Source organism: Hemicordylus capensis, chromosome 9 (assembly GCF_027244095.1).
Source record: "Hemicordylus capensis ecotype Gifberg chromosome 9, rHemCap1.1.pri, whole genome shotgun sequence".
Lineage (NCBI taxonomy): Eukaryota > Metazoa > Chordata > Lepidosauria > Squamata > Cordylidae > Hemicordylus > Hemicordylus capensis.
Genome location: NC_069665.1, coordinates 18,162,264 through 18,175,503, shown reverse-complemented (window position 1 = coordinate 18,175,503; position 13,240 = coordinate 18,162,264). Strand labels below are relative to the sequence as shown.

At 45.1% G+C, this 13,240-nt stretch overlaps 1 protein-coding gene and 1 long non-coding RNA gene across 3 annotated transcripts; one reads left to right on the top strand and one right to left on the bottom strand.

Annotated features, from left to right (window-relative positions):
* NUDT19 (nudix hydrolase 19) lies at positions 1–5,753 on the top strand. Its single transcript, XM_053271396.1, has 3 exons — positions 1–1,138; positions 3,106–3,313; positions 4,740–5,753. The coding sequence occupies exons 1-3, from the start codon at positions 152–154 to the stop codon at positions 4,970–4,972; spliced, it is 1,428 nt and encodes a 475-aa protein (XP_053127371.1). The 5' UTR covers positions 1–151; the 3' UTR covers positions 4,973–5,753.
* Positions 5,754–7,700: 1,947 nt separating this feature from the next.
* LOC128334281 (uncharacterized) lies at positions 7,701–10,237 on the bottom strand. 2 transcript variants are annotated; one of them, XR_008311242.1, is made up of 2 exons: positions 9,852–10,237; positions 7,701–8,174 (listed from the first exon to the last, which is right to left on the bottom strand). It is a non-coding gene; the product is annotated as an uncharacterized LOC128334281 (long non-coding RNA). The 2 variants fall into 2 exon arrangements; XR_008311241.1 differs by lacking the exon at positions 9,852–10,237 and adding an exon at positions 8,357–8,742.
* Positions 10,238–13,240: the final 3,003 nt, after the last annotated feature.

Sequence of the window (13,240 nt, the reverse complement as noted above, 5' to 3'; positions counted from 1 at the left end):
AGCGGTAGAAATGGCAGGGCGGAGACGCGAGAGACTCCTGCAGCCCGCAACCCTGGAGAAGCCGCTGCCAGCCTGTGCAGCAGCAGACCATACCGAGCTGGGGGGGGGGGGGGCCAAGGGCCCGACTCGGTAGAAGGCAGCCGCTTCCTACATGCCTGAGTCTCCGTATAACCAAATTGCGGGACGAGAAGAAGGTGTAGCAGTCCATGGACGGCAACGGGGTGGGGTGGGGGGCTCAGGTTCGGGCCCCGGGCCTAAGCCCAAGCGCTCCTCCTCTGACGGGCGCAGCCCTGGGCGGCCTCTCCACGGTGAGGGGCGGAGGCGGGCCGCGAGCGAGCGACCCAAGTCCCGCGTGGCCTCGGGTCGCCCAGGGCAGGCCAGCAGCAACTTCCGGACGAGCCGAGGCACGATGAGGAGCTCGAGGCCCTGGCGGGAGGCGGCCACGGTGCTGCTGGCGGCCGGCGGCTGCTCTCCGCGGCAGCCCCCTTCCTCCTGCCCGCCGCCGCCGGGCGCCCCCTTCGACTACGAGCTGCTGCTGCTCCGCCGCAGCCCGCGCAGCGCCTTCCTGCCCAGCGCCCACGTCTTCCCCGGCGGGACGGTGGACGCGGCCGACTTCTCGGCCGACTGGCGGGCGCTACTGCCGGGCGGCGCCGCCTCCTCCTCGCAGGGCGGGCTGAGCTCCGGCCGGCCGCGGGCGCCGCCGCTCTTCGCCGCCGACCGGCCCGAGCTGAGCAGCTCTCCGCTGCCGCAGGAGGTGGCCTTCCGCCTCTGCGCCATCCGGGAGACGTTCGAGGAAGCCGGCGTCCTTCTGCTGGTTGACGCCGCAGCGGAGCCGCCGCCCGGCGGGGCTGCTGAGCCTCCCGGCCCGCTGCTGCCCCCCGAGCGCCTGCCGCCGGCCTCGGAGCTGGCCGAGTGGCGGCGGAGGGTGCAGCGGCAGCCGGCCTCCTTCCTGCAGCTCTGCCGCCAGCTGCGCGGCGTGCCCAACATCTGGGCGCTGCACGAGTGGTCCAAGTGGCTGACCCCCGTGGGCCGGGCCGGGCGCGGCGGCCGGCGCTACGACACGGTCTTCTACCTCTGCTGCCTCGGCCAGGGCCCGCCGTCGGCCTCGCACGACGACCGGGAGGTCACGGAGTGCCAGGTGAGACGGGGAGCCGCCGCGTGTGGGCAGAAGGGGCCCCGCTTCCCTGGCGTCGGTTTCCAAAGCAGCGCCTTCGGGTCTGGAATGTGTTCAGACGTTACGTTGTGTGCTGCAGGGTGTCTGTCTGTACTCCCCGTGTGTGCCTGTTTGGGGGTGAGTGACTGTGCGCGCGACTGGTGGTACTGCTTTTCCTTTTAAAAGTAAACCCAAGCACCACCTTAGACTGACTGAGAATAATATTATCATTCACAGGTTCCTAGCCTTGTACTCATTCATAAGAACTAGAAAACCGCCCTGAACCATTTTTTGGATGGGCAGTGTATAAATCAGATAAATAAATAACATAAAATAAGCCCTCTACAAACAACTTTTAAAAATACAGCCCAAGTCTATGCACATTGACTTCTAAGTAAGTTCTACAGAATCCAACAAAACCTACCCTCAAGTGTGCATAGAGTTACAGCTGTACAGCCTGGTCCTATACATGTTTACTCAAAAGTAAGTTCCACTGAGTTCAGTGGTATTTATTCCAAAGTAACTGAGCATAGACTTGTAGCTTTAGTGTTTATATAGGGTTCACTGTTTACTGTCTTTACTGTGTTTATTTTTGTGAACCACCTAGAACTTTTGGAGTATAAATAAATAAACCCATTCAAGAGATGAGCCTTGGGATTGAAATTCCATTCCAAGGATGAGCACTAAGTATGGTATATATATAGAGTCCCCAAACCTAATCCTAAAAATAATGACTTTATTGAATTCCTAGTACAAATGCTTAGTAACGGTTTGGGCCCGGGATATCTGAGGGACTGCCTGCTCCCAAGGGTTGATGCCCGCTTGACAAGGTCATCTGAGGGGGCTCTGCTCCGGGTGCCAACAATGAGGGAGGCTCGGTAGTTGTGCACGCAGGACAGGGCCTTCTCTGTTGCTGCCCCCAGACTCTGGAATGCTCTACCAGTGGCTATTCGCTCCTCAGTCTCCATCACAGCTTTTAGAAAGCATGTTAAATCCTGGCTTTTATATGATTATCTCTACTGCTGCTCTTTGTATTATGTACTGGTTTTATGCTTGTGTTTTAAATTTTTAATCAGATTTGTTTTTATATTTTTAGCTTATATTTTAATTGTATCATTTTTATGATCTTGTTTTAAATTCTGCTGTAAGCCACCTTGGGATTATTTTAATGAAAGGCGGTATATAAATTTAACAATAAATAAATAAATAAATAAAAATAGTACTGCATTCACAGCCTCAACATTTGTATTTAGTGCCCCTTTGAGTAAATGAAATGACAAGGAGTACCAAGATGTGCAAAGTGCCTTTATCTGATCCCTGGGTTGAAGTTACTTGTAATAAATTGCTTCATAAGCCAACCAATCAATTTGTTCACACATTTCTGGACAATGCCCAAAGCTTCCTTTTCCCCCCTGACTAAAATGGATCACAAAATAATATGACCTGAAGAAGACTTTCTTAACCTCAAATAGTACAATAATTAGACCCTTGGAACAAAGAGAAGTCGACACATTTAGTATTGTTCAAATAAAGTGTTATTAAAACTCTCAAGTTAAAGATATTGCCAAAGCAAACATTTCTAATTAAGTGTCATGGTTCAGTCCACTTTGGATTTCCATACAGCTGTTGAAACGTGCAGATTTTTAACATACTTTTTATGGTTGGCACCAGTGCACACCTGCTCTCCAAGATCATCTCTGTGCCCTTGGGAGCCAAGATGGAGAATCAATATTGCAGCATCTTGTGTAATCATTCTCTCAAGGTCTGCAAACACTGCCTCGAAGTACTTTGTAACTCCACTACAGTTAGCCCAACTGATTCTAGAACTGTGGTAGAAAATCCACACAACTGTTTAATAGTGCACTCATGGCCCGAATCAGGTGTTTCAGAATATTCCTTTCATTGGGAAGCTATAAGTGATGGCAATCAGCTTATTATTCATTCTCTTTCAGTGGTCAACACCTCCAAAAGCTGTTGAACTCTTTAAGTCTCAAGACATCTGGATAGCACCTCCTCAGTTTTATGAATTATGTAGACTCTGCAACTTCCCATCACTTCATGAGCTACATAGGTTTGGCTCTGAACGAGCTTTAGAAGGATGTGAGCATTGGATGTCTGTTATGTTGATTGCTTCAGATGGTCACATGCAGCTGTTACCAGGTAGACAATTATGGGATGTCTGATTCTTTAAGCAGTGATAGTCTGTGCTTTCATGGGGAAGGGCAGTTGCCCTCCAGTTTCATTGAGCATTATTAGGGCAGTATTTTGAAGCAGACTTCCATGGTTTATTTGCAATTTCTGGGTGAAGGGTGTATATTCGGAGGTGCCTGGTGTGTTAGCCACCGCTTCAGTCTGTAGGTATTATATTAAGGGCTCCAGTCTGTTTCTGAGCTGAATTATATTTCTATAAAATCATGGCTGTGACACAATTGCAGCTGGGCACTAAAAACAATTGTGTGTGTGTATAAATATAAATATATACATACACACACACACACACATCACAATTCTGAAGGCAGTGGGGTCCCTTTCAGATAGTGATGTCAGTGTTTACCTCTGTGTGAAAACTTCAGACTGGGACTCTTAATTTTCTTTCTGTTCTTTGCTCTTTCAATAACATTGGAGAAAAAAGCACTTGGTTACAGCCAGGGTTGCCAGGTTGAAACCCAAAGTTTGATACGATACCTTTAGGTTGTGTGGTGAAATGGGAAACAAGACCACTGCAGCTTCTGCTCCCTTCCCTCCGCATACCCTGCTTCCACCAACAACTGTAGCATGGGAGCAGTAGGAGAAGCAAGCAGACAAAAAAATGGGATGGGCGGAAATGCGCAGGAGAAGCTATGGCTGCCTCATCTTCCATTTCATTGAAGAATGTAAAGCTTTAACGTAAATCACTAGGCTGCAACTGGCAACCCTAAAACAAGTATCCTTGCTTATTTTCTCTTTCAGTTGGCAACATTTCCTGTGTGGCCATGAATTTAATGTTATGACTTCAAGATCACTCCTCTCTTGTATATAGTTGTTGACATCCAGATTAATGCTGCACGCAATCTACAAGGTGAGGGCGTTTTTGCTGATCTCACCTTCCCTCTGAAGCCCACCACACCTGCAGAAAATATGCCCCTGAGGACCACAAGGCCATCTAGGACATATTTTGGGAGGCACAGTTGGCTTCAGAGGGAAGGGAAGATCAGCAAAAATCATTGTGTGTTTTGTAATGTGTTAATCTGGATGTCATCTTGTGATTTCAGTGGTGCTCGGTCATGTGTAAATCTAAGTTACCTTACATGTATTTGCAGGCGAGCTCAAAAATTCTTTATTTTCCAGTTTATTCTACAGCTTTGATGATACATCCCTTGATATGAATAGGAGGAGGCCCGGCTTTATTTGTGACATCTTAAAATACTGTACTTATGTTTTTGTATGTAGAGAGAGCTATGAAAAATTTTGTCAAGCACAGTTTTAACATGTGGACACTGATGTAATAGCGAAATTGCTATAAGTTGGTACAAGTTTGTAGAATGTAGATCACTGAAGTATGTAATATGTATAATTTTAAGAGTACTAAATTATATATATATTTTAGGTGATGAGCTATATCCAGAAGATCCCGATTTTACAGGAGAAAGGAAGCCAGTGTTGACAACAGAGAAAAAGATTGAAGATCTAATGAAAGGGGCCAGTAGACTTCACCGGATAGTGACACAAGACCTTAATGTTGCTGTCCATGTGAATATCCAGCCCAAATATAAACACATCCGTCCAGTAATGATGGATTCTAAAGTGAGAAACAACAAAGATCACAATAGTAGATTATAGTATTATTTTGGGCATTGACATTAGTTTCCATTTTCATATATATACAGACTGATATGACAGTTCCAGAGCTAGCTAGCCTGGAGGTTCAAGCCCAAACTCATGTATTTGAGAGCAGCAGGTATCAAAGCTTCTGTGCCACTTTATCCACATACCTCAAGCCTGATATAAGTGATGTAGACTTCATTCTAGGCATGACTCTAACTGTTTCTCTCTCAAATTTGGTGCAAACGTGCCATTTCTGGAGTGGACATCTGTCTGCTAAGAACTTGACCTTAATCTACACGTTGATGGATTTAGGTCATTGAAGAGCTAGTGGGGCAGTTTGGGGGCATGGCTGGACTAGGTCATTCATCTATATTGACATGAGTTGAAGACTTTCAGGATCAATATAGTTCAATATCTTGCAACTATTCTGCTTAAAATTTAGCTACCCTATTTACTTCAAAGTAAAGTCCACTGAATTCAGTGGGGCTTGCTTCCAAATAACTGCTATAATTGCAGTTTTATATAGTATGACTTGGTGTGTCTTTACATGGTACTTACAGACGTGTCTTATAAGTGCCATCGATTACACTAAAGTGCAGAAGTTTTTACTTCTAGCAGGTGTTTTTCTAGACACACTAACATGTTGGTGCTGTCTAAAGTTAATTATATTACATTGGGTGGTTGGGGTTTGAATTCCTATATTTCAGAACGTCAAGTGATACGCACTTAGGTTAGCTGTGTTCGCTAAAGCTAATTTATTTGCATTTCTGTTGAAATAAATATTTATTTTCAGCAATATTGGTTGCTTTCATCATTGCTAATACTTGGCCATTAGAAATGTTCTGATATTTTCATTACATTCACAATTTAAGAACAGTTCTCACGTTTGCATGCCAGAGTGTTTGCTGGGTGATTACTTAAAAAATCTAGAAGTTACAAGGTGAAATTAAAACTTCTTGCTATGTATATGGGATACCCAAATCAGGGTTTGCTAGCCAGATGCATTCAAGAATATTAATAGAAACACCATTAAAAGAATGTTGTTTGTTTCTGGGGTGTAAGAGGTTTTTCTCCTTTTCTACCTATGGACAGGAACTAAGACTAGGGAAAGATAAGGGCTATCACCCATAAAAAGTAAAGGAAGGGAAATTGTGCAAACATGGAAATGTAAAATGTAGAAGTGGGACATTGGAGATAAATTACTCATGGTGCAAACAATGAGTAATATATCTCCAAAATTCTAGCTCCCTGGTTTTATATTTTTGGGGAGCTGAAAGGCAATATTGTACTGCAACTAAACTTCAGTACAAGTTGCCTTCCTCTGCTTCTGTTGCACAAAGGATTTTGAAAGGTGCACAGAACATTTGGGCATATTCAATATTTTAATGTCCCTGTTTATTTTGCTGTAAGGCTTATGAAGGTCTTCAAGGGGAAAGTATCTTTCAGCTCTAACTACAAACTGGATAGACATCACTGCCTGAGGTGGCAATCTTAAACACATTTAGTATGCAGTAAGCTCCATTAAACTCAATTAGAACTTGCTTCCAAGTACACATACATTGCATCACACTGCTAGATTCAAATAATGTGCTCTGACAGAAAATGCAGGTCCTCTATTGTGCTTGATTGATGGTTTGCTATCACTGTTAATTTCAAATGAATTACTAAACATTTATTGTCAAGACAAATTTGAACAGTCATTCCTCCATAATTCCATAAAAGGAATTCCATGATAACCAATATTCTGTTATCGTTTGAATAAAGTTATTCTCAAAACAGTCAATAATGGATTTTCACAAAACCGAGCAAGCCAATTTTTCTTTCAACACAGAGAGCCCTTATTAAAAGTATTGTAGTTTTTCTTAAATACTGATCACCAAGTAATTCTGTGTGTGTAAAGCAGTAAGTTACATGATCTTATTTTTCTCACTGTTTCTTGGTTATTGAGCATGACTATTCATGTCATTGGATTCCAGAGTGTAAGCAGAACATTTCAGCAGGGTGTGCAATAAAACAAGTATGAGATAGTTCCCTAAATGTACATTGCTCCAAGGCAATTGTCATAGCTCCTACAAGAGGCGGTGGGAGTTCATTGGAGTGAATCCTTGACTGTAAGGGATTCACAGTAGGCTGCCACCATCCACTTTATTTTAATGTGGGACAAACCACTCTCTCCATATAAGATTCCTGGAGGCTTTACACACAGGGCTTCTGCCCCGAATCTCCTTCAGAAGAGAGTGTGCATTCACACACCAGCCAAACTTACCTCGAAGTTGCTTCTAGATTTTTGGACCCACTCCACACACAAACCGGGCTTTGTTATGGAAATTGTAGCTTATCTCAACGTATGTCCGGGTTTTTAAAATACTGGTTTTATGCTACTTTTTCTGAAAACGCCAGAGCAAATGGGAGAGGCACTGACGTACAATCATTAGCATGGTAGGCGTACTCTTCAGAAATGTAGATCTATCTACCTCTCCCCTCCCTGCCATTGGCTAGAAGGGAAACACGGAGCATGTCATGTGGACATGTTTCAAAACAAAACCGAGAGCAGAGGGAAGGGACTGCTTCCCTCAATGCCGTGATTGTACTTAAAGTGGCTTCGCTCAACGTTTACCCTGAAGCCAAGTGCAAATAACTCCCTGGGGGATAAAGTGGCAAAACCCTCCCTAGAAGGGGCTGAGCATTCCTAAGGCTCCAGAAACGTGTGACTAAGGTAGACCCAAAATGAAGAGTAGCACACTTCACCAACAAGGGTTTATTATTAGATTAAAAGAAAAACAAAAGTATGCAAGAAGAACAATTGTTTCTTCATACAAAGTTTTGCAAACTATTTCTGTCATTGGATCTCTGCTTGCCCTGGAGGCTGCAGCTGGAGAAGGTATTGCATGGATGTGTGGATGCTGGAGGCCAATGGCCCAAAGAAAGGCTTGGGAAAATGGAAAGGGAAAGCTGCCATTGAGCCAGGCCTCTGGTTCTCTTGCTGGGGTTTCCTCAGATCTTCCCTGTAGGAGAGAAGGTGCAGAATTGCTGTCCCTGCTGGTCCTCCCTTGGATGCACTCAATGGAGAGGTCAGAGACAGTAGACTGCAGGGAAGTGTTGCTGATGGTCTTTGTTGGTGTCCTGCAGATGCTGCATGGCAAGTCTCCTCTTTCCCTTGCAGAGCTCGAAGTTGGAAAGGCTGAGCTAGCAGATGGCCTCTTGTTTGTGGACTTATCTGTAAGTAAGGAAAAGGGAACCCTGATTTCAGCCATCCCTACAACAGCCCTGCAAGGAAGGTCCACCTGATGCCTTACAGATGGGAAGGGGTGAGGCAGAGACACAAGTGCCCCAAGGCTTCCCGCTGAACCCATGGCTTCAGTCGCTTGTAAGGGGGGCAGAGTTCTATGGGACACCCACCTCTCTGCTGATATGTCCTGAGTACTGTAACACTTTTCAGGTGAGGAAGCCCAACAATTCTGAGGCTGAGAACCGGCACACTCATCCCACCCTCAGTATCTCCATCCTGAAGGGCTTTCTTTCACAGTTGCTCCTGCATCTCATAGGCAAGCTGCATCTTGTCTGGGATTGACCTTGGAAATCTTCAATGCATTCCCCTCCTCAAAGCAGGGGAGATACCCTCAAACCATCCAGCTCTTGGTCTTGTGGGGCTTCCTGCTGTTCTCTTCTCCCCCAGAACCCCATTGCTAAATGCCTGGTGATCCCATCCCCTGATAATTACTTTCCCATCCAATTTTGCCTCCAACGAACACAAATATTCATATCCCGCTTTTCAACCAAATTTCCCAAAGCAGTTTATATCTATATATTTATTTCTCCTAGGCATACCCGTTGCTAATCCCAAGCGTGACAGCTCTCGCGAAAGAGCTGCGGATTAGCGACGGGGACAGGAGGAGAAGCAGGTGGTGGCAGGTGGCTGCACAGGGAAAGCAGCCACCACCAGGACGGCAGACGGCTGGCCGGTGAGAAGAGGCCGGCAAATGGCAGGCCGAGGAGAAGCAGCAGGCAGCCACTGAGGAAAAGCAGCCCAGCCGCCGAGGGAAAATGGGTTGGGGAGGGGAGGAGAAAGAAATGAGGCTGAAGAGGGGAGAGAGAGGGAGAACTAGGGGCGCAGATGCTCTGTGCCAGGTCAGCTAGTAGATATGAATGAATGAATAAATAAAATGGCTCCCTCTCCCCCAAAGGGCTCACAATCTAAAAAAAAAGAATACAAGATGGACACCGGCAACAGCCACTGGAGGGATATGCCGTGCTGGGGATGGATAGGGCCAGTTGCTCTCCCCCTGCTAAATATAAGAGAATCACCACATTTAAAAGGTGCCTCTTTGCTCAGTTAGCGGAGTTATCTCTCTCCATAAAGATAGTAGTCCCCACTGCCTGTGGCAGACAAGACGGTGTGTGTGCGGCTGCCATGGTCAGGGTACTAGTCTCTAGCCCAGTGTGATCAACAGTAACCAACAGCGCTCTCCAAGGGGCAGGGGTCTTTCCCAGCTTGAGGTCAATTTAAATGGAGATGCTGAGAACTGAACCTGGAACCTTGGGGGTGCAGGCAGAGATCTGCTCCCCTCTGAGCGTTCTTGAGGCCTTTCAAGGTTCCAGGAGGCCAGAGAATATTATGATTCGAATTGGACTCCGGAGTGAGAGGCAGTTAGCCTGAGCAGCCCTGGAAGGCAAGAAGAGGCCATTGGAACCAGGGAATAAATTAAACCAAAACCAGTGAAGAAACCCTCCTTGTACACAGTTTGCCTATGGGAAGCCTCTCCCAACCAGGAATTGGTTCCTTTGGATACTCAGCATAGTCCTGGGCACCGGTTAAACTGAGTATCCAAAGTATTCCTTTGGATACTCAGCATAGTCCTGGGCACCGGTTAAACCACACACACATTAAATTCACCTTCATTAGAACTCTGGTTAGGATTTAACAAGAAACATAATGCTTTCAAGTTACACTGAATAATTCTCATCTTCCTTTTTCAACATTGATGTAGTTTCTCTCCCGAGTGAATTATTGTAGAAAAACAACCAACCCCCCCTCAATATTCAAAATCTTCCCTTTTGAAGATTTGCAGCTGCAGCTGTGGGAAAACCTCAAGCAAGAGGTTAGCAATCAAAAGAAACAAAACTTCTTACATAACTCTCCTTTTTTACATAACCCTCCTTTCCCCCTTCTTCGCTGCTGCTTGTTAAACCTCCTCCCACTTTCTTATGCCAGCTCCAGACCCATTTTCTCCATGATGAAGCCTTTTAGCTAAATCCCTTCAGTGCCCTTTACATATGGTACAAGCACCATTACAGATCTTTTCCTGTGGGGTAATTGCATGAAGCTATTTTAAAAGCCTGCAGCCACATGAGCAGAGGCGTATCTAGGGAAAATAGTGCCTAGGGCAAGCACTGAAATTGCGCCCCCTGTCCAAACATCTGACACCCATCTTTCAGATAACTTTACCATAATATCAGCTGAAAAATACAAGTCAGGCTTGTTAATCTTTTAATATTTCAAAAACTATTTAGCAGTGGATGTAGCCAGAACAAAAAATGCTGGAAAACTACACATTTCAGTATGTTGGGGTTCATGAAACACCCAAATACTATTTGGAGGTGTACTTGGAAAACTAAACAGAAGTGCCTGTCTCATTCTCTACTATGCATTGTAGCATCACTATTACATAAGTTTTAAAAATAAATGGAGAATTTGACTCTGAATACTCTGAAAATAATTAAAGGATATGCAGAGTAAACTGTGTCACTGCTTGTACTATATTCTAGTATTTCAGAAAGACAGTTAAAATGAGAGAAAGAGAGCAAGAAACTTTCAGTGGCCTTAATACTAAGGATTTCACACTGATTCAATGACAAACTCACCATTAATAGCCATATTATTAAGACATCACATTTAACTCACTTATCACAAAAAGCAAAGTAAGAGCAAATGAATACAATCCTAGCTCGTAAGCTTCAGCTCAGTATTCACAAGCCCTGATTCTCTGTACATAGTGCCAAACTGAATATGTGTACAGTGACTTGAATTATATTAATTGTTTAAAAAAGATTTACCTGTATCCCCTTCGGGGGACTTCCTAAAGGCCATGGAAGGGGGTGTCTGCAAAGGTTTCCCCTCCCCCCGATGGCCTCTTAATTCACCACTTCAGCCTGTCCTGGGCTGAGGGCCTTGCAGGGACCGTTTGAGCATGTGCGGTGGCCATTTTTAAAAATAATTTTTAAATAAATTTTAAAAATAATAATAATTTTAAAAGGCCACCAAAAACAAAATGGCCACCACACATGCTCAATTGGCCTCTGTGAGGCCTGGCATGGCCGCCCTAGGGCCTTGCAGAGGCCATTTGAGCATGCACGGCAGCCATTTTGTTTTGGGCAGCCATTTTTTAAAAATTCATTTTAAAAAATGGCATACCCCTTCAAGTGGCACCCAGGGCGTGTGCCCTGCCTGCCCCACCCTAGATACGCCCCTGCACCTGAGCAGAGGCTGATTTTGTGGGACCTTCTCCAGAAAAAGCCCTGTTACGGTTAAAGGGCACTCCATTGCTCTTTCTGGACTCAAATGAAAGCCTTTATACACTTTCCCACTCGGTAACCTTTGCCTCCCCGTTCCCTCCCAGTTATGGTTCAATAAAAAAAATCTTGTCCTATTAAAAAATCTTGTCCTATCTTGGAGAAGGCAGGGAGGGAACTTGAAACCTTCTGCTCTTGGGGAATAATCTCTCTCTCTCTCTCTCTCTCTCTCTATCTGACCAGTTCAATACATTTGGTTGCTTTCAACGAGAAATTTATCTCCTATATTTGGAACCAGAATATACCATGACCTTTAGAACACAACACCACAATCCCTGATTCTCAGCATGTTAGGAGCAATGAAGAGAAGCAGATGCAAAGAAAGTTAACTTCGTTGTGGTTGCATTAGCGCCCCCCTCCCACAGCCCAATCCTGTTTTACTGGATTTAAGTCACAGTTCCCATGAGTTCATCTCCTTCCAGGTAAGTGTGCAGCAGAGGATAGTACAACTTCTACACAACAGTATACTGGATGCACTGTAATAATGATGTGGCAGAAGCATATGAGCAAGAACTGTATTTGAAATTTTATTGTATGGAATTGTCATCTGGAGGAGATTTGAAATAGTGAAAACAATACTCTTGTATATTGTTTCAAGTAAAGGGTGTGAATTTTGTTTTGTTAAAAATGTGGGTGGAAAAAAAGGAAAGGTATCTACTAAAGTTCAGCAAGACATGGCTAAAAAGCAGCAACCAGCACAACTTTGATCTCCATAGCAAGTCAAGTTGGCTAGTTATATTGTGTTGCCTCCACTTGAAGGCTGCAAATCTTGGCATGCTCACTTGTAAATAAGTGTCAATTGAACTCAGTGAGACTTACTCCCAAGTAGGAGTGCATAGGATTTGAGCTACAATCAGATGCACATTTATTTGGGGCAAGGATAATTGAAATGAGTGGGATGTGAGATTTACTCTCTAGTAAACATAGAACGAGGTTGCACATGTGACCTTTTAGTATGCACCTGTGGTTGGAACTATAGTAAGAATTTAACTTCAGGGCAGTGGGGTTTAGGCAGAAGGGACCTGGGCGAAGGTAAGCTAAAAAGCCACTTCTGTGTCCCTTTGCTGACCACTCAGCCTAGATTACTCATGAGGCTGTTCTCACAAGCAGCCAAGACCAGACTAGGGCAGTTAAGTACAGGCGTGGCTGCCCGCAGGAATCCGTGGTAGCCGACCACTAGCGTGGTGCTTTGTGGGATTTCCAGGAGACAGGACAACACATCCTGGCTCCCACGCGGCCGAGGGGCGGGCAGTGGTGGAGCATTTGGGCATGCAATCCCTGCGCCCAGTAACAACTGGGTGATCGCCTGCAGGGGAGGTACACAATCCGTCTGCAGGAGAGGTATGCTTTCCAAGGCTTCCTCGCCACTCATCCTCACACTTGATCCTGAGACGGGCCCAGTGAAAGCTAACTGGCCTGATGGGGACATAATCTGCATGCACTGCCGTACAGAGAGATAAAAAGTTGATGCTGCATGATGGAGACATGAGTTAAAATGTTTACTTCTTTATTTACATGTATGTTCCACTCTTTCTCCAAAGAACCCAGAGCTGAGACTTAGGTGACTGGCCCAATCACCCAGCGAGTTCCATGGCTGAGATGGCATTTGAACTCGGGGCCTGCAATCCTATTCCTGTGCTCTAACTATACTACACTACACTGAATCTCATAATATGCACTGATGGTTGGAAATTATGGTAAAAATTTTAACTT